General features: G+C 46.1%; 1 protein-coding gene across 1 annotated transcript in view; it reads left to right on the top strand.

Moving 5' to 3' along the window:
- The window catches only part of LOC107120015 (protein Jumonji-like), a gene marked incomplete at its 3' end in the record, with an annotated part of 232716 nt that overhangs the window by 147100 nt on the left and 59896 nt on the right, over positions 1-25720 (top strand). The window contains exon 2 of the mRNA XM_015422655.1: positions 5254-5389. Within this exon, the coding sequence (XP_015278141.1) occupies positions 5254-5389 (136 nt within the window). The remainder of the gene's footprint in view (positions 1-5253; positions 5390-25720) is intronic.

Raw genomic sequence — 25720 nt, forward strand, 5'->3', positions numbered from 1 at the left:
TTTAGTGATTAGAAAATGTAAATCCCTTGTAATGGAAGACATACTGTAACTTGTTTTCAACTATTCTGGATTTTATATATTTTTCTTTTTTCTTTCTTTTATATATACCTCATATTTTGTCTTTGTATTATCATTAATTTACTAGCTATTTTTGTGAATTGATAGTGTGGCTGGCTTTTGTCACGATAAACGATTGGAACTGGAAACTAGTTTCAAATCCTAGTTAACAGCAACTCTGTTTAGTGTAAACCATGATTAATGCTGAGCAGGGCTATTTTTGGGCAGGAACGCACAGGAACGGAGTTCCGGCTGGCTCCCACATTGGCCACACCTAGCAGGAACTAATTAGCATAATAGGCCACACCCAACGGCAGAAACTCATTAGGATTGGCTACATTAGGGGTGTGTGGCCTAACATGCAAAGGAGTTCCTGCTACAAAGAAAGCCCTGGGTTTTGACAACAAACAAGGCAAACAGAACAACAAGCAAAAGGTGGGTGTGGCTGGATGAGCACACTTCTGGTAACATGGGGTGTGGCCTAATATGCTAATATGATGTGATATCGGGGTGTGGCCCAATATGCTAATGGGTTTCTGGTGTTGGGTGTGGCCTATTATGCTAATGAGTTCCTGCTGGGCTTTTTCTACAAAAAGAGCCCTGAATTGCTGAGACTGATGTAATCACGGGCATGCATCCAACTACCTGTGCGCGCTTTGTGGAGTGGGAGTTCCTCACATCCCCTTCCTCCTGCTGCCCACCCCGGCCCTAAAAGATTTGTTCCCGAGGAGCGGCATGGAGGGTGAAGTGAGGATCTACAGTGGGAATCGCTAGAAATCGCCACTCATCTTCCCACAACTGGGAACGCTGTTCGGTCAGAGGAGCCACATTTGTTGATGCAAGCCATTAGCCACAGTTAAGGCTTATGGGATCAGACTGGGAGGGAACTGCTTGGAAGAAAGAGATGAACTCAGAACCTGTTCCTGAATCGTTGGCCACAGTTATGGGACTGGGAACTTTACGATGTGGGCTGGTTCTTCGTTTAACCCTGAGCATTAAAGGAGTATTATTTAAGGTAATATTATGGAAATGCTAATAATTACTTATTATATTTATGACTCTCCCGATCCCTGCTACAGCAGGGCTCTGGGCGCTGTGCAAAAGCCATAAAACAAACAAGATAAAATCAGTTAGGACATTAATAAAACAGTTCAACAATCAGATGGCGAATAATTAACCAATCCCAGTTCCAAACTGCCGGCTACTTTGCGGACGGGGGGGGGGAGAGGGCAAGGTAGATGTAAATAGCAGAGAACAACAGAGAAGTGCGCCAGCCAAGATGGAGCCATTGCAGTCCTCAACCAAAGGCCTGGCAGGAACATCTCTGCCTTACAGGCCCTGCGGAATTGCATCAGATCCCGCAGTGCCCTGGTCGTACTTGGCAGAGAGTTCCACCAGGTTGGGTCCAGGACCAAAAAAGCTCTGGCCCTGGTTGAGGACAGCCGGATGTCTTTAGGGACCACCAGCAGATTGCTGTCTAAGGATGGGACAGCAGACATGACTGTTCTCGGTACGTGGATCGAACCGCCTTCCGCATAATGCTCTTCTAAATTTCCAGATTGGTTGTAGGATAGCACATGCTTGGTACAAATGTTGTGTGTGGAAAATACCTCGCTCTCAGTTTTCATATGGACGTGAGAAGGAAGCGACTGCAAGACTGCCGTTAGATTCTGAATATAACACAAAATCTTTGACCCCGTACTTCGTGACCTGGGAGACGCAGTAGTGAAGGGGTTCCCAACATGGTGGCAGTGTGTGCCCAAATGCCTGCCATTGCCAATATCTATCCTGGCAGGCACCAACTAACTGTTTTTGGAAAGTGGGAAGGGTCAAGTGGGTCTTTTGCCCAGCAAGGTTTCTGATGGGCGCTGGAGATTTGATTGGATGTGCAGATTTTAGAAACGTTGCTTTGGTAGCAGCTGCCACCACCATTGCTTGACTGGATGTCAGTTGTGGCAGCCATTTTGTGTTTGGCGTCACCTTCCGTGGCAGCCATTTTGTGGCTGACCCACCATGTGATGTCAGAATTCCAAACGTGCCTGCTGGGTCCAAATGGCTGGGGACCCCTGAAGCAGTAACTGCTCCTGCCTTCATAGGGGAGCCAAAGGAGGAGCCTGTTCTACAACTCCTCCCCCCATCCTCGTTCTCACTTAATGATTGGTGCTCATGTGGGAAGGAGGGGAGGTGTTCCTTTCTCATGGCATGAGGTGGCTGGAATACTCTGAAAGGGAATGGCAGTGCTGTAGGCTTCTGTGCCACAGAGGGGTAAGACACGTATTAGACCTTAGTAGTTTCAAAACTGGGGCCGCGGTGGCTCAGAGGTTAAGACAATGAGCTGCAGACTGGAAGGTCTGTAGCTTGGTAGTTCGAGACCCGAGTGCTGTGTGACAGAGTGAGCTCCCATCTCTGGCCCCAGCTCCTGCCGACCTAGCAGTTCGAAAGCAAGACATTGCATATAGGTACCGCTTCGGTGGGAAGGTAACCGTGCTCTGTGTGCCTTGGCGTTTAGTCATGCCAACCACATGACCACAGGGAAGTCTTCGGACAGCGCTGGCTCTTCGGCTTGGAAATGGAGATGAGCACCGCCCCCTAGAGTCGGATTTGGCTGGCTTTTTGAGCAAGGGAAACCTTTACTTTTTAGCTTCAGAACTATGCATAAATATTAAGCCTATTTATTGTTGGGAAACGGGGCTGGTGGTGGAGCTCTTTTAGCCACTGGTCATCTTTATTCCCTCCTGTTTACCATGTCGAATGTACTGGCTGGGCTGACTTTGGGTTTCAAAGCAGGAAACAATTTATTTAACATTTTATTTATTTAACATTCAACTTTATATCCCGCTCGAACCCCCTTGTCAGGGGGGTCTCTGAGCGGCTTACAATTCGGTGCTAGTCACCATTTTACTTCCCTGACTAAGGCCACATATTTGTATGGGGTGGGGAGACCTACCGGCACCCCTATGGTGGTGGTTGGTAGTTGGTGGTGTTCTCCTCTTCTTCCTGTTGGCTCAGGCGGTTTCTCATGCGGGACGCTCTCCTCGGCGCCTGGCGGCAACCTCCCTCTCTCGAGGCGCGCGACTTCCCGCCTCCTTCCGGTTTCAGCTGCATCCTTTTCCCGGCTCTGCTGTGCCAACACTTGGCGTCATCGCGGCCCTCTCCCAACGGCGGTCACTCGATGTTCCGTCCTCTAGCCACCAGGGATCGCTCCTCTGGTTGCGCCCGCTCGCTGCCGCCGCCACCTCCACGCCATCCAAGCTGGAGCTGATGTCTCGCTGCCGCCGCCATCTGTCTTCAACCACCACACAGGCAGGGTGCCCCCCACCCTACTAAGGGTGGGTACCCATTTATCTACTTCCAATTAAGTTGCTTTCGAACCGCTGGGTGGGTGGGAGCTGGGACAAGGGTCGAGAGCTCACCTCGACCGCGGTGGTACTCGAACCGCCATAGGGCTGCTCGTATGATGTTACTGAAGCAGGCATTTAACTGCCTGCGCCACCGCTCCTATATATACCCAATAAGTTTGGGTAGGACATGCTTGTGTGAGAAGGGCTTTCGCAGATGCTGTCATCCTGGCTCAGACTTTCACATGCTTCGTGTTCAAGCAGTCTTCATGCTCAATGCGATTTTTCTGTTGTTTCTCTGCAGTAGTATGTCCCCAGTGTATAATGATCGTCTTCTGCCAAATTGGTAACTTGCTTAGCTGTCGCCACTATCCTGCAGCCTGATTTCCTTTTCCCTAAGCAAGTAATCTATCATAGAATTGAAAGCACATATTGGTTCTTAGTGCTCAGCAGCTTGCGCTTCAGCTTCATCCCTGGATGTCTCTGGGTTGCCCCCAAATAAGTTTATATATTTGTTTTTTTATGCAATAATCCTGTTGACCACATTTGTCATGCGTTATGTAAACACACTTGCCCTCTGGAAGGGATCACTGACCCCAGTGTTTTGGTTTTTCCACTGATGTGTGGCCGTGAGTTGGGTTATGCTTTTGGAAATGAAGGTCATCCAAAAGAACTGGAGTATTCTCACTTGGCAGTGGTGTAGCCCCTGAGAAACTCTAGGGCAAGTTTTCAACCCCCAAAAAAGTCAGCAGAACAGAAAACTGGAACATGAGAAACAAGATAGAACAAACTGATAATTTGCTAGCTATGCACCGTCTCTTTTTGGTTGGGAACTATTTTACCTATGGCATTTCATCTGCATATGTGGGGGATGTGTATGCTCTTACATAGTATTATGCGCACATGTTTGTTTTGCCACGTGCAGGAATGGGAGGCCAACTGCTAGTCATGTTTGGGAGAGTGACAGTATCAAACAGATGTGTGTATTAGTTGTTGTAGATTTCCCGGGCTGTATGGCCGTGGTCTTGGCATTGAAGTACCTGACGTTTCGCCAGCAGCTCTGACTGGCATCCTCAGAGGTTTAACACAGAAAGATGGAGTACTCTCTGTGTCAATGTGAGAAGAAAAATGGTAGGCAGGTAATTAATATCTACTCAGGAAGGTGGGGTAGGGCTGAGTCATTATCTTGTAGGAGTTCCCCAGGCTGTGGCATGCTAAAGGAGGAGCTTTCCTGAGGAGGTTCTTTTGCATATGGATTGGCTGGTGAAAATCTAATCTTATCTGTGTGTACGATAGCCCAGGCAAGACTTTCAGAAGAAATGGGTTTCAGGATGAGCGGCCGATAACCTGAAGACTGTTTCAGTCATAAAGGAGAATAATAGTAAGAAATGGGAATGTAAAAAAGGAGCTGGAAAATTAGTTGACGTGACAGAGAAGGAATGGGGCAGAATCCCGCAATAAAAGGTCATGGGCCTTGGAAGCAAGACCGGAAGCAACAGGGAACCAGTCAAGAGATTTATGGGTGACTTGATGTTGTGTGTGTTGAAATTAATTTATTTATTTAGCTCTAAATCCACTGACTTCCTTCTACAGCTGGGTCCCGTGATTCTTTCCTGTTAATTCTTATGACATAGAACAGTTTCCTCCAATAGAGAATGTCTGTCTCCGTCAAAGAAAGATGTAATGGAAAGGCATTATTTGATAGCGATTAGTTCTCTTTTCTGGTATTTTATCCTCCCAGGTAGTGGGAGATTTGTCTGCTTGAGATTTCCTCGGCAGTTGGATAAAAATGATTTTTTTACAAAAAACACATTAAATTACTTAACTAAACACCTCCTTTATTTCCTTTTCCTAACAGGATGATAGTGATGGGATTCCTTGGTCAGAGGAGAGGGTGGTACGAAAAGTCCTTTACTTATCTCTAAAGGAATTCAAGAATTCGCAGAAGAGGCAGCACGGTGACGGCATCAACGGGAGCCTCAAGGGTGTGAATGGTAAGTCCCTTTTAAACAGGTTGGCTTTGCTTCAGATCGGAAGGCGAAGTTGGGGGGGGTCAGGACAGAAGGTGCTTGATACGCCTCCTTCTGCTTCAGTGGGGAGGAGTCCTCCAGGAAGTGGTTAGAATCCCGCCTCTGTTCGCTCAGATAGGGCTATGCGAATCTGCTCGCTCAGATAGGGCTATGCAAATCTGCTCACTCAGATAGGGCTATGCAAATTTCTTCCGTTGCGTGGCTCCTATTGGAGGGTCCTAGACTGGCCTCCCCAGTTCCATATAGCCCTATGCTCGGTCGGTTGCTAGTGCTCCCGCTCCAAGCGAAGCAGAATAGCTTGAAAATTAAATTGTTTATTTCTTCTGTTTCCCTGTTGCGTATAACCTGACACAGCAGAGTAATCTAAGTGGGTCGACGTCCCCTCCCATTCTAAATACCTGTATTGTATATTTGCAACTTTTGATCACACCCCTTTGAATAAGCAGAAGCCTTTTCTTCCTGCGCCAGGTCAGGAACACATTTAGTCTAGAGAAGGGACTATTTCCTTCATATCCGTTTCAGGTAAAGGCTTCCTTATACCACAGAACACAGGGAAGGGGAGTGTTACTTCACATCAGCCACATAGCCAAAAAGTTTGGGTTGGTGGGGTATGGGGAAATTTCATGGGGTAGAGGGGGAGGAGGGAGGGAGGGGGGTTGCGAGAGGGGTGGCCGCACGCCTTCCCTGAACTTCGAGCGGCGATTTTGCCACTTGGAGATGAGGTGTAGGCAGCCCCTGCTAGAAAAGCAGCATTTAAAGGGAACCCTTTAAATCAGGGGTGTCGAACTCATTTGTTACGAGGGCTGGATCTGACATAAATGAGACCTTGTTGGGCCGGGCCATGTGTGTTATAAAATGTAATGCCAAGTAGTGGAGAGATAAACTTTATAAAGGACACAAACACAAAGGGTTTTTTTTACTTAAAATAAAGACATGCTTAAAACATTAGCACTCTTGCAATATTTTGTTTATTTAACAGTGTCTGATAACTGACACCTTGCTCTGAATTATTGCATCAAAATGTCTGTGCTGTTGCCATCTTGAGTATGCTGTTCAAGTGTGTATCTGTAAGCTGCAGACCTACGATGACGCAGCAGCAGCAGAACTGGAAGAAGAAGCAGGAGACAGCCAGTTCCACTGCGGGCCTGACAGAAGCCCTCCGGGGCCTGATCCGGCCCCTGGGCCGCATGTTTGACACCCTTGCTTTAAATAGTGTTTTTCAAGCGGGGGCTGCCCACGCCTGTACTCCAAGTGGCAAAATTGCTGCTTGGTGTTCAGGGAAGGTGTGCGGCCAGCAGCCGCCCCTCTCCCTCACCTCCTGCAAGATTTAAAGGGCCCGCTGATCAGATGGAGGGCCCTTTAAATCTTGGAGGCAGGGAGGGGGAGTTGTGGTTGCGAGATTTAAAGGTCCCTCCAGCTGATTGGCGGGCCACGTGCTACCGTCGATCTGCTGGGGAGCCCTTTTAATGTCACCGAAGAGGTGGGAGGGGAGGAGTGGTGAAGGGGAGAGGGGCAGCAGCTGTTGTGAGGCGTGCCTCACATTTGAGGAGGCGGAGCCTCAAAATGCCTCGCTGTAGCTACAGGCCTGCTTCACATGTGTGTTCAGGTGAGGATCCAAGAGGAATTTTAATGGTAAAATTCCGTTAATTGCATGGGAGTGAATATACAAACTACTTGCACCCTATCTGGCAACACAATCACTCCAGTTAATTTTTACTTGGCTGTCTGTATTCACCTATAGTGCATATTGTATAGGCAGTCTTAACCATTTTGTCCTTCTGAAATTGTATGAACCTCACATAGAATGCTTGTGGTCGGCTTAAGTGTCCCAAGAATGTTTCACTACAGGAGAAAAATAGGGTGTCTCCCTGTACTGGTACTGATTCTGAACCGTCTCTTCCAGCTCTTCTCTGATAACCATAGAGCAGAGGTTAAATGAGACTGCCGAAAATAAAAACAGAAGGGGTAAAAACAGATATTGATAATGCTGTTTGCTAATGATATTGATTTGTCTAAGAGAGAGAGAAAAAGAGAGAGAAATGGAAAGAAAGAATGAAAGGTGGAAAGAAAGAGAGAGAGAATGAAAGAGGTGGAAAGAGAGAAAGAGAGAGAGAGAAACAAAGAAAGCAAATCGATGGGAGGGAGGGGGAAGGGAGGGAGGGAGGGTGGGCAGGAAGGAGAAAAAGTATGCCTCCCCTTCGCTTTTCCGGCTGCCCTGTCAGGAGCCGCAGAATATGTGTGAAAGAGCCACATGTGGCTCCCAAGCCATAGTTTGGCCACCCCTGCCATAGAGGTTACTTTGGATCAGTGTTCCCTCTAAGCTGAGTTAGTGTGAGCTAGCTCACAGTTTTTTAGCCTCCAGCTCACACATTTTTGCCTTAGCTCCGGAAGGAGGGCTCCAGAGCAAACTAATGTATGCAGTAGCCAAATCGCTCGCTCACAACTTTAATGCCAGCAGCTCTCAAAGTAGAATTTTTGCTCACAAGACTCCACACCTTAGAGGGAGCATTGCTTTGGATGTGTCTAGAGCACTTTTAATGTCTTCATAAATGTACATTTGCTAACATCTGAACATACTAGTGTGCATGGACACGAAAACGTATACCCAGAATTAAACTTTGTTGATCTTAAAGGTGCCACTGGACTCAAACTTTGTTCTAGTGCTTTAGACCAACAGGGCGACCCAGTGACCCACCTGAATACCGCCTGTATGTTTGCATAGATTATTTCTTTATTTTTGTGGCTTTAAGGACCGTCCAATTTCACTACTTGCTTTCGTTAAGACGGCCTGTGCTTATTCAAACAGAAACAAATGCGTGGGCCGTGCAGCTACAGAATAGCCACAGCGGTGTGTCAGGCAGCCAGTTTACAGCATCTCAGATCTGCTAAGGAAACTCCCTCTGACTCTTCAGTCTGGTAGAAACGTGAAATACCAAACTGGAAAGTATTTGTGTTTTAGTAGCTGGAGAACGACACAAAACAGTTTTAGGTCTGTTTCTCTCTCCCCCCCCCCCCCCCGTTTGAGCTTTTGTTTCCAATCATACCTGCTATTGCCGTTTGGCATCTGAAATCACTTCACTCTCCAAGGTATAAGGACAGATGCTTACATTCTGGCTGTATCTGAAGAAGCGAGCAGTGACTCATGAAAGCTCCTACCCTGCCACAAATTTTGTTAGTCTTTAAGGTGCTACTGGACACTTGTTCTTCTCCCTCTGAGGTGGAGGCCATCTTGTGGGTGATTCCCATCCATCATTCAGGGAGCCAGGAACTCTTCAAACTTCCTGTTTCCTGTGGTGGGAGTCACCCCGGGCTCAGTTCGGGTGCTCCTAAAGCAATAACTCTAAATAACTCTCAAAACGTGTCAACTATAGAATCTTAACCACATAACTAGAAACAGGAAGAATTTTGTAATATAGGTAACTCACTTCTTCTCTCTGCAATGAAAGCTTAACAACAATAAGGAGAAAATAAGAGGAAAATAGATGGATCCTCACAGGGTTCCAAAGGGGCCTTTCACGTGGCCTCTGGCCAGACTCAGACCCAGTTGGCTTCAGAGCAGACTCTGGGTCATACTGCAGGGTTGACTGGAAAAAAATAATGTCATGGTGAGCAAGAATAGATACGGTACAGTAGATGAAGAAGAGATTGGGATCTATACCCTGCCCTTCACTCAGAGTCTCAGAGTGGCTTACAATCTCCTCCCCCTCTCCCCCTCACCACAACAGACATCCTGTGAGGTTGGTGGGGCTGAGAGAGCTCTTTCAAGAACTGCTCTTGAGAGAGCACCTTTGAGAGAACTTGTGACTGACCCATGGTCTCGCCAGCAGCTGCATGTGGAGGAGTGGGGAATCAAACCCGGTCCTCCCAGATTACAGTCTGCACTCTTAACCGCTACACCAAACAGTACAGTACAGTACAGTACAGTATAGTACAGTACAGTACTTGTGGTTGTATGTTCACAGGAGTGTTGTCAGAGGCTATGGTGAAGCAGCCCAACAGTTCCAATACACAGAACATAGTTATACAGAAAATTCTCCTTTCCTGACCAAGCTTACTTATGTACTCAGGAGGGCTAGAAACTTCCCCAGTGGAAATGTTCAGATTAATGTACCAGTTACTAGAATGTTAAGAAGGCAAGTCTGAAAATTTGCTTGTGTAATCACAGGTCCTTGACCAGAACTAGTTAATGTTATCATAACATTTTTGAAATGTGAAATTCTATAAACAGATGTCTTCAATACTAAAAAAACATTGCTTTTTTGCCCCTTCAAAGGTAGTTCCTTTCATCCTTTAAGTGTGTAAGTAGATACCTTGTGACATAGAATTTTTACCCTATTGTTAGTCACAACAGCTTAGGACCATAACAAAACACAGGAGAAGAAATGGTTCTGTTCTTGAAGTAATTAGTAGTTAGTTGCCAAGTTCTTTTCTCAGTCGGTTAAGACTAAAAATCATTAAAATGTTATATTATATAGACACATGTATTCAATATTTTTCCTTCCTTTTTTTTAGCCTTAGTGTGACACTGTCCAGATCCGAATTGGCTGTAAGAGCAGTATCATTAAAGTAAAAGTAACGAGTTACTGTTTGATCAGAGATGACATTAATTGTAATAAGACTATGCTCTATTTCACTTCAGTTTTAAAATAATTTAATTATTTATTGCGTGTCATAATAGCAGACAAACTGCAGTGAAGTTGTTAGAATAAAACATAGTTGTCAGCTAGGGTTGCCAACTCCAGGTTGGGAAATTCCTGGATATGTGGAGGCAGAGCCTGCAGAAGGTGGAATTTGAGCTCATCCTCTAAAGCTGCCATTTCCTCCAGAGAAACTGATCTCTGTTAAGTCTGGAGATTACTTCTGATTCTAGGAGAGCTCCAGGCCCCGCCTGCAGGTTGGGAACCATCTTCCCAACTAATAGGGTCTAGTTCCAAGTGTGATGGCTTGAAAAAAAGCAGGAACCCAATCCTGTTTCATGGTGGCGCACTAAGGCAAACACGAGCGCAGTAACTGAGGATCCACACCTAGATAACTTAATTTTTGTGCCAAGAAAAGCTGGCTTTTGTAGTCTTTATAAATTATTCAAAATAAGCTACATTGGCTAACTTTACATTCTGAGAAAGGGGGATAGAGCTGGGTAGCATGTCCCCCATTACTGGAAATTTCGGCTTAGCTTCCCTGTCCCTTTTGGAACAGCAGCACTGTAACAAAAGAGACGGCTTCCACTTGTCCTGAGAAGGAACCAGGCTGCTGGTGCTTAAAATCAAAAGGGGAGCCGAGCAGTTTTTAAACTAAATCCTGAGGGAAAGCCAACAGGAGAGGAAATGTCTCTGGTTCAGGATCGCTCACCTCTAAGAGACGAAGCGGTAGCTGTTACTGTTCTAGAGGGAGCATTGATTAGGACTGGCCACTGAGAGGGTGACAAACAATATTGACTGCCTGGTAAGGTCTAGAGGCCACAGAATGAAGGCTGCAGGCCTAATGGTGTCTGGGGAATTATAGATGTTTATATAAAATATAAATAAAATAAAAAATAAAATAAAATAGAGTGGCTCTGTGTGTCAGAGAGGGTGTACTGTCTAGTAAAATTGAGAATGTAAGGAATGTAAGTAGCTGCGGTGGCTCAAGTGGTTAAGACGCTGAACTGCAGGCTGTGGAAGGTCGGTAGTTCAGCAGTTCGAGACCCGAGTGTGCCGCATGACAGAGTGAGCTCCCGTCTCTTTATAGGTGGAACACTCTGTCTGGGGCAAGTGATGCTCTGTATTCTCGGGGGGAACTGTGGGAGGGCTTCTGGAGTTCTGACCCCACTGGTGGACTTCCTGATGTCCCCACCTACCTCTGTTGTGGGGAGAGGAAGGGAAGGAGATTGTAAGCCGTTTTGAGACTCTGAGTGAAGGGTGGGATATAAATCTAATCTCTTCTTCTTTTTCTTTTGAGAATTCATCAGGGATAGTCTACATCATTCATCAGGGATAGTCTACAAAACTTATTTTTAGAGCCGTGAGAATTATTTGTCCCAAGCAAATGAGACAAAAGGCAAGATAGCTAGCCAGTATTTTGTGCCAATACGGCACATGCTTTGGTGAGTGGCTGCATGGCTGCATGGGAAGGCGTGGGCTGAACAGGGCAGAGGCACACAGCAGGCTGGAATTGGGGCAGGGTTCCATAAGGACAAATCACTCACTGACTGAGTCTTTTAACAGCTCACAGTCTGCCCCGAGAACGGGAGAGTTACTGTCACTCGGCCAGTTTAGCTTTTCTTGGCACACTCTAGTCCCGACATCTCAATGTGACGAGCCCTCAAGTTCTGCTCACTCCTGGGTCACTTTGAGGACCCTAATTATGCAGAACAAAAGAATACAAATGTTATAAATCAATAAAATAAAATGTAAAAGATGGGATTTAGTAAACAGATGCATTAATTTTGCTACGTATTTTCTTTATTTAGTATTTGCTGTGCTGGCTCTCGATATTCACAACATGTAGAATGACCAGTATTCTGTTGCTAGTTCTCTTTTGTTAATTTTTGTTTCTCTTCCACCACATGGGAACATTAAAATCAGAAGTGGATATTTCTGTGTGCTGTAAAGGAAACCCTTTGTAGCATTCAGTGGGAGCCTTTCTAGCTCTGGGAAACAGGATAACACATCAGCAAGCCCAAGGGAACCTGTTCTGTAATTTTGAATGTTACTATCTTGCTATTTCCACTACGATTTTAATAAACTCAAGGTCTTGGATTGTAGTAATCAGTTTTTCAGAGGTCTCTTTGTAAGAAAGAAATAGTCAAGTTCTCATGGGAAATAGCTTTCTTTTCAGTGTTGTTTTAAACATGAAATATGGCAGTAAAATTGAATCGTACAATGCAAGTACCCTTGGATTGTATTCATGAGGCTGTATTTAGCATTTTTTTCTCAGGGGAACAACTCATAAAACAAGACCCCTGAAACAAAACAAACAAAAATCGTTTAAACAATTTAACACCAGTTTGGTTAGATAAGAGACAAACCAGTTTGGTGTAGTGGTTAAACGCGCGGACTCTAATCTGGGAGAACCGGGTTTGATTCCCCACTCCTCCACTTGCAGCTGTTGGATGACCTTGGGCAAGCCGTAGTTCTGGAACAGCTGTTCTCTCAAGGACAGTTCTGGAAAGAGCTCTCTCAGCCCCGCCTACCTCACAGGGTGTCTGTTGTGGGGAGGGGAAGGGAAAGGAGTTTGTAAGCCGCTCTGAGACTCCAAGTGAAGGGTGAGATATAAATCCAATCTCCTCCTCTTCCTCCTCCTTCTTCATTTTTAATTGTTGATGTTATTAAATCATGGTCATCCATGTTCTTGGGCTCTGAGCACGCATGTTAAGAAGGGCTCAGTTGAGACCCACCAACCTACAGTTCATCATTGTGTCTTCAGTGTAGTAGTCCCACATGGGACTGCACACATGCAGGGGCAGCCGTGGAGACTAGTTTTGCAAGCTTCTAGGGCTTTTCAGAGCTTTTGGAGTGTTTTGGAGTGCTTCCCTTCCCCCTGCCTGGGCCTGCCTGAGGGATGGGATCTTCCCATCCAAGTATTTTCAGAGCTTTTGGAGTGCTTCCCTTCCGCCCGCCTGAGGGATGGGATCTTCCCATCCAAGTGGTCACATAACAGGAGGGGAGAGCGCTCCTCCCTCAGTTCTTTCTTTGCCACTGTAGGGAGAGGACATGTTGACTTCCAGCTGTCCATGAGTTTTCCTCTTCTTTGGTGAGATCCTTCGTTCTAGGGAGATAGCTTTATTCAGGGGACTTTTTGTAGAAAAAGAGCTGCAGGAGCAAGAGCTGCAGGAGCTCATTAGCATACGGTGTGCTAATGAGCTACTAGGCTATTAGCATATTAGCTCATTAGCATATGCAACACCCCCTGACATCACCGAAAGGGGAAGCAAAAGGAGGGGGGAAGGCATCTTCAAAACCCTCCCTTTCCCTTCCCCAGCGGGGGGGGGGGGCTCCTTACTGCCAGAGCACCACTCTGCCATGGTCCAGCAGGAAATGACCCCTGCACACACACCCATTTCTATTTGTGGAAATTATTGGGATATTTGGTCAATTTAGCAGAGTTTGCTCAGTCATAGAAGTGTGATATTGAGTTCAGTAAAATAAATCTCCCAAGAACTATATCGCAAAAGTAAAACTTACATTTAATCAAGTAGATTCAGTTCAAATTCAGGTTACAGTCGAAAGGAGAGAGAAGCCTAATCTAAGGAGTACTTTCCTTATCACAAGTGGACAGATAATCCAGCATCATGTGTATGGAAGTATGAGGGCACTGCTTCTACCAGAGAGACATGTAGAGACATGTGATACCATGAAGAGTCGCAGCGCTCCGGCACTGGCCCGGGAAGGCGACGGGGGGTCCTCTTCTGGCCTCCTCTGGACCGCAGCGCTCCGGCGCAGGCCCTGGGAAGGCAGCGACAGGCGTCCCCGGGACGGCAGTGCTCCAGTGCGGGCCCTGGGAAGGCATCGATGGGCCTCCTCGGGCCTTCCTGGGGCCACAGCGCTCCAGGGCGGGCCCTGGGAAGGCGTCGACAGACACCGATCCTCAAGCTTGGCTCAGCATTGCAGCCTGACACCAGCTCTCCCATCTCCCTGGTGCCCATCTCCATCACCTCAACATAATAGCCCTGGTTGACATCGAGCTTCATCCACACAGGCTAGGGACTGTCAAGAAGTCTCAAGAATGGCTTTCCCATCCTTGGGTTTGGCAGACTCCCAGTCATCAGATGATGAAATGGTAGAGGTTCCAGCTCCGGTATCTTCAGCCTCCAAACGTTGGGGCCAATGGGGGTTCTTCACATCAGCTCTGTCAAAAAGCACCATCCCTCCTGCCTTGGTTCTCTGAGACCCAGGGGGGTTCTGCCTCCAGATGTTCATGCCGCCATGGCAATGAGACCCAAACCAACAATACACACCATGGCAACCACCTTTTCCTTCTCATCAACTGCAGCACAAGGACCCTTGGGACCACTCTCAGCCTGCCTTCAAAGACCCATCTTCACTGACTCTCTTTCGGGCCACATTTTGCTAGTCATAACCACACTGGAGGAATTAGGCTTTGCCAACTGGGATAATCCTGCTTGTAACCCTCTCAGTCCATCGAGTTTATCAAGGTTCATCTAGATTTTCTCTAACGAAGTTTACCTTCCTGTTCAGAGGGCTGGGGCAATTCGAATCCTTATTTCCCAATTCTGAAAAGTATAAGGCTACAGAAAGTGGTGCGAATTCAAAAATTATTGGGCCTTACGGCCTCCACCACCTCAATAGTTCAACACCCCTTCAGAATTGGGTGATCCATGCATTTGCAATTAACATAGACCCACAGTGTTTCAAGCTGTCCATCCTCTGATCAGTACTGATACCCATCTTATGGTGGCTAGATGACAGTAACGTATTAGCAGGAGTGCCCCTGGGCTCTTCCTCACGTGACATTCAGGTGTTCACTGACACTTCCGGGGTGGGCGGGTAGGGAGGGTACTGCGAAGGCTTCTCAACCTGTGATAAATGGTGTCAAGGGGGGAGGGTGCATCTGCAGGCAACAGAGTTCAGTTCCCCTGGAGAAAATGGCTGCTTTGGATAGCCATCTTGAACTATACGAAGGGCTGTGATATAGAGGATTCTGTTGCCCCAGGAGGTCAGTCCGGAACCAATGGATTGATATAGAGGATTCTGTTGCCCCAGGAGGTGGTGGGCTCTACTTCTTTAGGTGGATCTTTGTTTCTAACTCTATGGCATTATTCTTCCTCAGGCTTCACCCCCCAAAATCTCCAGATATTTCCCAATCCAAACCTTACAGATGGGCCACTGGCAAGTGGATTCAAGCCCCATAGTCTAGCTCCAAGCAGAGTTAGGATTGACGTCAGTGGACTTTGAAGGGTGTAACTTGGTTTTGAACTGCACTGCCAGTAAATTTGGCAGCACTGCAGGGGCACCTCAGCTGAGCACAAGGAGACAGGAAGTGAGCTGACAGCCGTTGTTGACCAGGTCTGAGTGAATGGCTCCTGGAGTGCGGGCTTATTGTGCTGCAGGAGCCCATCAGCTTAGCTTCCTTCTGGGCCATTTTAACTTCCAGTTGTCTTCAAAGGAATTGATCTTCCCACCCCCCAAAATAAAAAAAAACCTAAGATCACGGCATCCGGCCCCATCACTCCTTCGCGAATAGAAAGGGAAGTCATGGAAGCAGTGACAGACTTCACATTCCTGGGGTCCAAGATCACTGCAGACGGTGACTGCAGCCATGAAATTAAAAGACGCCTGCTCCTTGGGAGGAAAGCGATGGCGAACTTAGACTGCATAATAAAAAGTAGAGACATCACCCTGCCAAGAAAAGTCCACATGGTCAGAGCAATGTATTCCCAGTAGTCATGTATGGCTGCGAGAGTTGGACCATAAGGAAAGCCGAGCACTGAAGAATAGATTCTTTTGAACTATGGTGCTGGAGAAGACTCTTGAGAGTCCCTTGGACTGCAAGAAGATCAAATCAGTCAATCCTAAAAGAAATCAACCCTGACTGTTCCCTGGAAGGCCAGATACTGAAGTTGAAGCTCAAATACTTTGGCCACTAAAGGAGAAGGGAGTACTCATTGGAGAAGACCCTGATGCTGGGAAAGATTGAAGTTCAAAGAAGAAGGGGACGGCAAAGGATGAGATTGTTAAACAGTGTTATCGATGCAACGAACATGAAATTAAGTAAACTCCGGAGCACGACGGAAGACAGGAGAGCCTGGTGTGATGTGGTCCATGGGGTTGCCAAGAGTCGGACTCGACTGTGCGACTGAACAACAAAGTCATCTCCAGGCAGTGGGATTCCAGGAACTCTCCAGGCCTCATCTTGGAAGTTGGCAACCCTGTTTTGTACCGCCTTCTTGTTGCTAAATTAGGACAGAGCTGTTGCGCTTCTTTTCGGGACTCAACCGTACATACATATGTGCCATCGGGTCACAACCCCACTCATGGCGAGCCCAGCAAGGGGCTTCCGAGGCGAGTGAGAAGCAGAGCTGGTTTGCCTCTGCAGAGCCGCCGTTGGCAGGTCTCCCATCCAAGTACCGACCCTGCTTAACTTCTGAGATCTGACAAGGGTTGGGCTATACCACACTGCCTTCCCCTCCCAAGCTCCTCTCAGGAGAGCTCATTCTGATTTCTGTGACTTGACAGCGCACAGTCAACACCCTTCTGAGTCTGCAGGAGTCAGTGGGCTCAGAAAGGTATAACTCTGTTTTTGATTGCACTCCGCTGTCGGTGTCACTGTTTGTAGTTTGGTCTTTTAGGCCATCCTGTAGTGTGTCATTGTGCAGCAAGGCCATGAACGACAATGTTTTGCTCCCCTTGTTGGCAGCTGGTGGTAGAAAATAAATAAATAAATAAATAAATTGTCTTGGTGATGGGACCATCTTCCTCATATATATGAATATATAAAGCTGCCTTAAAATGAATCAGACCATTAGTCCATTGGGGTCATTATTGACTAGTCAGACTGGCAGCAATTATCCAGGATCCTAGGATAAGTTTTCCCCATAATCTTGCTCTTTTAACAGGAGATCTCAGGAAGTGGGACCTTCTGCATGCCAACTGGATGTTCTACCACTAAGCCACAGCCCCACCCTTCAGTGGCAAAAGGCACAATGTGGTGGTTCTCAAATTATTTGTAAAAGAAAGAGTGAAGAGGATGAGGCATGGAAACTCACTACCATTTACTGAGGAGCTGAGCTTGCATGTTGTCTATTGCAGCGGCTCACAATTACTCAATATTCTGTCTTTCCCAGCAGGTGTTTGGATGTTAAGACAGTGGGATATACCCACTGTCTTAACATCCGCAGACTGATTTTTTTTTAAATCGTTCTCTAGTGAGCCACTGTTATTTGGATGGTTGATCAAGTTCTCCTCACCTCCCAGGTAGCTACTTTCTTCCTTTCCTTAGAGAGGGCCTATTACTTAATTTCCTCTCAGAAAATGCAGCAGTCGTAAAACGGCATATTGTGAGATATATAGCATTTTGGCATTGTGATCCCGTTGAACCTCCCATGCAGAAAATTAAGCAGGAGGTAGAATGCATCATGGATTGTTGTGTCCAGTGTTCCCTCTAAGCTGAGTTAGTGTGAGCTAGCTCAGTTTTTTCGCCTCTGGCTCACGCATTTTTGTCTTAGCTCAGGAAAGAGGGCTCCAGAGCAACTTAAACTATGCAGTAGCCAAATGGCTCACTCACAACTTTAATGCCAGTAGCTCACAAAGTAGAATTTTTGCTCACAAAACTCCACAGCTTAGAGCAGTGGTGGCGAACCTATGGCACAGGTGCCAGAGGTGGCACTCAGAGCCCTCTCTGTGGGCACGCGTGCCATCACCCCAGCCAGGCCCAGACCATCATTAAAGTGTCGAATTCTCTGCCAAATAATTTTAAGTAAATGAAAGCATTTGGGATTCAAACAAATTACAAAGACGATCCGACTCCAGTGGTAACGAGAGAAAGAAATTTTACTTACAAAAATAGAAGCATATCTCACATGACATATTCATGTAGGTACGTTTAGCTTATTGTGAACAGGTTAACTTCCAAAAAACTTAACTTGCTGCAGCTCCAAGTCTAGAGAAGAAGAAGAAGAAGAAGAAGAAGAAGAAGAAGAAGAAGTCCTATAGAAAACCAAGGGGCAGAGACATCCACCAATTTCCCCTATTATATGCTTGTAAATTATACACTCAAATATGCAAGGGAAACTGAACTCAGTAACACTGTAAGCTAGTGTGAAGAATCTGGAATACTGCAGTGAAAGAATCAAGAAAATATCTTGTTGAGTACACGAGAAACTGCAAGTTAAAACACTTGTGACAGTAGCTGGCAACTGCAGAGTTCAGGGACTGTAGGACTACCTTTGATGACCTCATGACCTGGTGTTCAGGCTTTCCATATAGGAGGTGGTGCCAGAGAGGCTCCGCATCTAACCTATCAGAGGGAGGGGCCAACTGCCAAGTGTACGGGAGTGAGAGAGAATTCTCTTAACCCTTTCCCTCCCGGATCCTCTTGCATGCAGAGTTACAAATTAATATCCAACAGAAAAGGAACCTTGGAAGTATGCATGGGGAGGGGGGTGGGGTTTAAAAGTCTGCTAACTGCATGCAAACATTCCATGGAGCTTCGCTGAATCCCAGAGTACAGTCTGTGGTCTGTTGAAAGCTCCCAGTTAAATATCACCCGTATTTCTAAAGCCAACATGCATTCAGAGAATCTTTGTTTCTGAAAGGATATTAAAATATAATTTTTCATAGAGCGTTTAATTTATTTTCAGATGAGCTGGAGTGATATAAAAATACCAAGAGGCTTTAGGAATAAGAGAGCCCTCTTTGCAAACCTTCGGTCTCAAGTTTAGGACATAAACCACAGGATAAAAAAGTTTTAGGAAGTGTGCTCACTTTTTTAATTAAATGAGCCTAAGCACAGGATATTTCAGCTTTGCAAGTAAAGCTTGTAGAATTGTAACCGAAGTTTCGTTTACTTTAGGTTTCAGTTATTATGTGCTATAAACACAGGAGCAGGAAACGGGAATTTAGAACATGAGTGTTGTACCAAGCTCCCAGTGCATTTTATCCTAAGTTTTCAGGTTTACTGTATTTTGTATTGAACCCGGATAGGCAATGTATTGCAGATTGTTTGCAAATCTCAAGGTCTTTTCTGTAGCTTGCTACATTAGGAAATGCCAAAAAGGGGGGGGGGGTTTCCAGGAAAAACAGTCTTCAAGGAAGCATTTTCAGATGAAGAATGGAGCGGGTCCCTGTGGGTCCAGGAAAAGCAGTCTTCAAGGAAGCATTTTCAGATGAAGAATGGAGCGGGTCCCTGTGGGTCCAGGAAAAGCAGTCTTCAAGGAAGCATTTTCAGATGAAGAATGGAGCGGGTACAGAGGAGAGCAACGAGGATGATCTGTGGGCCTGGAGACCAAGTCCTGTGAAGAAAGGCTGAGGGGTTTGGGAATGTTCAGTCTGGAGAAGAGGAGGCTGGGGGGGGGGGGTCATAAACCTCCATCCATACTTCTTCAGGCACTCTGTCTATCAAATCTAGTCAAACCTATTGTTCACCTCCACTGTATATTCATCAGTGATATGCTCTGGGTCAAACCTGAATGGCCTAGTGGTTTAAGAACATAAGAACATAAGAGACGCCAATGTTGGATCAGGCCAAAGGCCCATCCAGTCCAACACTCTGTGTCACACAGTGGCCAGAAATACCAGTGCCATCAGGAGGTCCAGCAGTGGGGCCAGGACATTAGAAGCCCTCCCACTGTTGACCCCCCCCCCAAGCACCAAGAAGACAGAGCATCACTTGCCCCAGAGCCCCTAGCTATACCTTGTGGCTAATAGCCACTGATGGACCTCTGCTCCATATGCTTATCTAATTCCCTTTTGAAGCCGTCCATGCTTGTAGCCGCCACCACTTCCTGTGGCAGTGAATTCCAAGTGTTAATCACTCTTTGGGTGAAGAAGTACTTCCTTTTATCCGTTCTAACCCGACCGCTCAGCAATTTCATGGAGTGCCCACGGGTTCTTGTATTGTGAGAAAGGGAGAAAAGTACCTCTTTCTTTACCTGCTCTTTCCCATGCATAATCTTATAAACCTCGATCATGTCACCCCTCAGTCGTCTTTTCTCCAAGCTAAAGAGCCCTAAGCGCTTTAACCTTTCCTCATAGGGAAAGTGTTCCAACCCTTTTATCATTCTAGTTGCCCTTTTCTGTACTTTTTCCAAAGCTATAATATCCTTTTTAAGGTGTGGTGACCAGAACTGCACACAGTATTCCAAATGAGGTCGCACCATTGATTTATATAGGGGCATTATGATATTGGCTGATCTGTTTTCAATACCCTTCCTAATAATCCCCAGCATAGCATTGGCCTTCTTTATTGCAGTCACACACTGTCTCGACATTTTCAGTGAGTTATCCACTACAACTCCAAGATCTCTCTCTTGCTCAGTCTCTGCCAGTTCAGACCCCATCAATGTGTATTTATATTTAGGATTTTTGGCTCCAACGTGCATCACCTTGCACTTGGCCACGTTGAACCCCATTTGCCACGTTGACGCCCAGTTGCCCATCCTCGACAGATCCCTTTGGAGTGCCTCACAGTCCTCACTGGTTTTCACCACCCTGAACAACTTCGTATCATCCGCAAATTTAGCCACTTCACTGCTTACTCCCAACTCCAAATCATTAATGAACAAGTTAAAAAGCAGTGGACCAAGTACTGATCCCTGCGGTACCCCACTGCTTACCCCCCTCCACTGAGAAAATTGCCCATTTATACTCACTCTCTGATGCTCTGGGCTCATCCTGCATTGAGCAGGGGGTTGGACTAGATGGCCTGTATGGCCCCTTCCAACTCTGCGATTCTGTGATTTAACATAATGAAAGGAAGTGTATTGAAGCAAAGACTGCAGTGAGATAGAAAGATGAGGACAAAAGTAGGAGGAGGGAACAAAGTAAGCTGGCAGATGAACTTACTGTGGTTGATATCCCAGCCTTCTTTGAAGGCACATATGTGACACGTCTTTTTCCACACAAACAAAAAAGTGCTCTCCTTCTCCTCGTAAGAAGCAGTTGGCTGTTGATGCCAGTATAGGAAGGAGGTAGAGATTTCAATGCGTGTCTCTCCCTCTGATCACATTTTCGTTTGGTGTGATCTTTCAGTTGCAAGTGCCCAGTCGGTCAATCCCTGCTGTGCACTGAAAAGATCTCCGAGATCCAAACTATGTGTTACATCGACCACGTGAGCGCCACAACGGCTTGTAGCAGCACATCGGCAGTGAGTTTTCCACGGGAGCCCAATTTGGCAGCAGCACGGGGGCGTGATGGTGCCTCACTGGGGGCCGCCCATTCTTGGAATGCTTCCACTGCAGCCCCACCCCAGCAAACAGCTCCCTAGGATTGGGGAAATAGTGTTAGACGAAGGCCCTCTGCACTGTGGCTCCAATTCAAATTGTGCCCCTGTGGCAATTCCAAACCAGATTCCCACATGAAACTCATAGCTGGCATCCTGCTGTGGCCCCATGGTGGTCATGTGGTATATTTCAGAGGGTGGCCCTGTCGGTCTGGGGTAGAACAGTTGGTTAAAGTCCAGTAGTACCTTAGAGGGCCGTGGTAGCTCAGATGTTAAGATGCTGAGCTGCAGACTGGAAGGTCTGTAGTTCGGCAGTTCGAGACCCTAGTTACTGCATGACGGAGTAAGCTCCTTAAACTTGGCTGTCGATACCCCCCCCCAAGTGGTTACTGATAACTTTGAGCCAATCTTGCTCCCCCAGGGTGGCACCAATTCATTTCAATGTCCCCCTATCAATTTTCAGTGGTACTTTCCATGCCTACCATGGTGACCACAGATAAAACGAATTAGTATTCGAACCTAACAAAGGGCTAATTACATGAAAAGGAGATAGCAGCCCACAGGTATGCAAATGATTCACTCCCAACCTGGGAAGGCGGTGACAAAAAACCCCAACCCACCAGGGCTTTTTAGGACCTTGTAATTGTAATACATGTAAGGAGCTGCGGTGGCCCAGTGGTTAAGATGCTGAACTGCAGGCTGGAAGGTCAGTAGTTCAGCAGTTCGAGACCCGAGTGCCGCAAGACGGAGTGAGCTCCCATCTCTGGCCCCAGCTCCTGCCAACCTAGCAGTTTGAAAGCAAGAAATTGCAAGTAGATAAATTGGTGCCGCTTTGGTGGGAAGGGAACAGTATTCCGTGCGCCTTGGCGTGTAGTCATGCCGGCCACATGACCCCAGAAATGTCTGTGGACAACACTGGCTCTTCAGCTTGGAAACAGAGATGAGCACCACCCCTAGTGTCGGATTCGACTGGCTTTCGAGCAAGGGAAACCTTTACCTTTTACCTTTTTAGTACCGTAGAGACTGACAAGATTTTGTGGTATGAGCTTTTGAGAGTCAAAGCTCCCTATCTGACAAAAGGTTATACTCCCAAAATCTTGTTGGTCGCTAAGGCGCTACTGGAGTTGAATCTAGTATGTGGCAGGACTTTTTTTCTGGCGGAATGCACCGGAACAAGAGTTCCGGAACCTCTTCGACAAAAATTCTTGAAACGTTTAGAAGTTCATGAGTTTTCAGTATAAGACCGAAAACTTCATTTCCCTCTTGAGAGTTCTGGCACCTCTTTTTCAAATAAGAATTTTAAAAAGCCCTGGCATGTCATATATGTAACATGTTCAGCCTTGAGCATCTATTTCTAGAAGTGTAAAAATTCTGTATACTGCATGTAGGTTGTCTTAACTTTTGGCTAGTGTGCAGTCATAGATGCAACGAACATGAAATTGAGCAAACTTCAGAGGATGGCGGAAGACCGGAAGGCCTGGCAGGAGCTGGTCCATGGGGTCGCGAAGAGTCGGACTCGATTGTGCGACTGAACAACAAAAGTGTGCAGTGATAAATTAATGTGTTGCAGTACTTGGTGGCATATTGTCTGGTCACTGAGATTTTTGTGAAGGCTTCCATTTTATTTCAGCACAGTATAGCTGGGTTTCAGTATGCATTATAGGTGACTGTCAGATTTGTATGTTAATTATACACAGTGCTTATATGTTAACACGCAGGTCTGTACATTTGTACCATTCGTTTGTACCTCTTATCTCATGCTTCCTTGTACTTGAGCAGACTGGGAATTCCTTCCCTTTCTTCCCCTTCCCCAGACTATTAGATCAAAAGTCAGGTTCCGGGGTTTTCCACATTCTCATTTCCCGTGCCTGTAATTTCCTGTTTCCTGGGGATGAGGAACTTCTACTATTCCGCACTTGTTTTGCTCCCACTCATGGTCGTTTTGATATTATACCGGTTTATGTCTGGTGTTAAAAACTTGCAGTTTAAATCTGCGGGTGTGTGTGTGTGTGTGATATGCTGGGCATAAACCAGTGTAATATGTAACCAAATACTAGAGGGAGCAAAGGACGTGCAAAACACAGCCCCCCCCCGGGGGAGGGGAAGAAACAGGAACTTACAGGAATGAGGAAAAGGAAAATGCAGAAAAGACATCAGTCAGGAAGTCTTATACTAAACAAAGATTGTAGTTAGCTGTGTTGGTCCGAAGCTCCAGTTCAGTTCAGTTAGCCTTTATTGGCATAAAAATACCTTAAAAGAGGATTACTATAAAAGAGAAATATACATATAAAACCATACATATAGAAATATACATATGGTCTGAAGCAAAATTCCTCCAAACAAATGTTGCATAGTAGCTTTTATTAGGACCGGCCACCATATTACAAAACAGAATGCCAACTTTTTGACTTCTCTGGAACTCTTCGTCAGATTGGAGATAACTGTTTCGGGGCATGGTCGAAAGGTCCCAGGTTTGCAGCTTTGGCTTTAAAATGGGATACAGGCAACGTCTCCCTTCCCCTGCACTTTATTTGCTCCCTCTGCTGATTGGGAATATCCGGCCCAGTGCTTACAGTAGTTCACTGTATGTGCACGTGGGGCGGGCTGACGGAGTGCTTGGCAGCTGTTCCTTTCTATGTGAATAGAAGATTCATATTTCATAGCTGAGCAAGAATTATAATGATACTTTGCACCATCTGCAGATCTTTCTGGTTCAGTTTACTTGCTTGTACTCGGCGGCACGTACACTTAACGTTGCTTGCGTCTTGCAAATGGAGTCCAGGAGTAGCCTCGATTCATAAAGAATGGGTTGCGGGATGAGGCGACCGAAAAAAAGAAGAAACTGTGAAATAACTGCTTTCATCCATATTTGGAAGAAGAATAGTATCGGTAGAAACGGTAGAACATTCCGGAGATCATTGTCAATTTCACCATTTTCAGCTTTCTTTGTGCATTTATATATGCAGATTTTTCAAACCTTACATACAGTGACTCTTAGTCTGTTATTTCAACTGGTACGTATCAACAATTTCATTAATTTTCACCAATGTATCTATAAAATGTAACAATGAAATATAACACATCATCATAATCTGTGCAAAAATAGCCACAATAATTTATACAAGCTCTACAATGTCGAGGGTATACACTCACCATAACATGGTTGCAAGAGATTCTCTGAAAGAACGTTCCTAGGGCGAAGTGCTTGTATAATGCCTTGCTAGGTAAATGTTCTCACAAAACGTTTATGCTAACTAATCTCAACACGAATACTAATGCTGCAGAGACTTACCCCAATACATTACAATAGTAGGTTGCCAACTTATAGGAATACAATACAAGGTTGCCAGCTTTCAGGAATTACAATGCAAGGTTGCCAATTTACTCCATGAAACTCACCATAGTATCTTCCTTATACAAAATCAAAAAACTATCATCAATAAATCATTTGTAATAAATAATGTGATTGTTATTTAAATATTTTCTAGCGCAGTTATTTCACAGTTTCTTCTTTATTCGGTCTGTTCTGTGTCTGTGACCATCATTTCTTGAGGGATGACAGGAAGCGTAGCCTCCAAATGTAGATTGTTTTAACTTTTAAAAATTGGCTCTTTTTATATAAGCTTGTCTGCATGGGATATATTAGAAACCGTCGCTTTTATTGCATTGGTGTGGGGAGCACATACATGATCCCCCAGCTGGCTTCTGGTGACCCCATATAAAGTTTTCAAGGCAAGAGACATTCAGAGGTGGTCGGCTATTCTGCCTCTGCGACAAGACCCTGGTATTTCTTGGCAGTCTCCCACCCAAACTCTGGCCAGGGGCGACCCTGCTTAGTTTCCAAGAACTGACAAGATTGGGTTAGCCTGGGCTTTCCAGGTCAGGATCCTCCACTGATACTCCCCCTTATTCCCCCCCCCGCCGCCAGTTTAGTGTTACTGAGAGGAAAAAGGGTCCTCTAACTGATGTGCGCTGTGACCCCAAGCAGAGTTAGGTAAAGGTAAAGGTTTCCCTTGCTCGAAAGCCAGTCAAATCCGACTCTAGGGTTGTGGTGCTCATATCCGTTTCCAAGCCGAAGAGCCAGCGCTGTCTGAAGACATGTCCATGGTCATGTGGCCGGCATGACTAGACGCCGAGGTGCACAGAACGCTGTTACCTTCCCACCGAAGTGGTCCTTATTTATCTACTTGCAATTTCTTGCTTTCGAACTGCTAGGTTGGCAGGAGCTGGGACCAGAGACGGGAGCTCACTCCGTCATGCGGCACTCGGGTCTCGAACTGCTGAACTACCGACCTTTCAGCCTGCCGTTCAGCGTCTTAACCACTTGAGCTACCGCAGCAGAGTTACAGCCTTCTAATTCCACCGAGGTCGATGTGTTTAGAATAGTATGACTCTGTTTAGGATTTTCCTGGTGGCCTG

This window comes from Gekko japonicus, unplaced genomic scaffold, assembly GCF_001447785.1.
Source record: "Gekko japonicus isolate JY-2015 unplaced genomic scaffold, Gekko_japonicus_V1.1 scaffold2093, whole genome shotgun sequence".
In the NCBI taxonomy this organism is placed as follows: Eukaryota; Metazoa; Chordata; class Lepidosauria; order Squamata; family Gekkonidae; genus Gekko; species Gekko japonicus.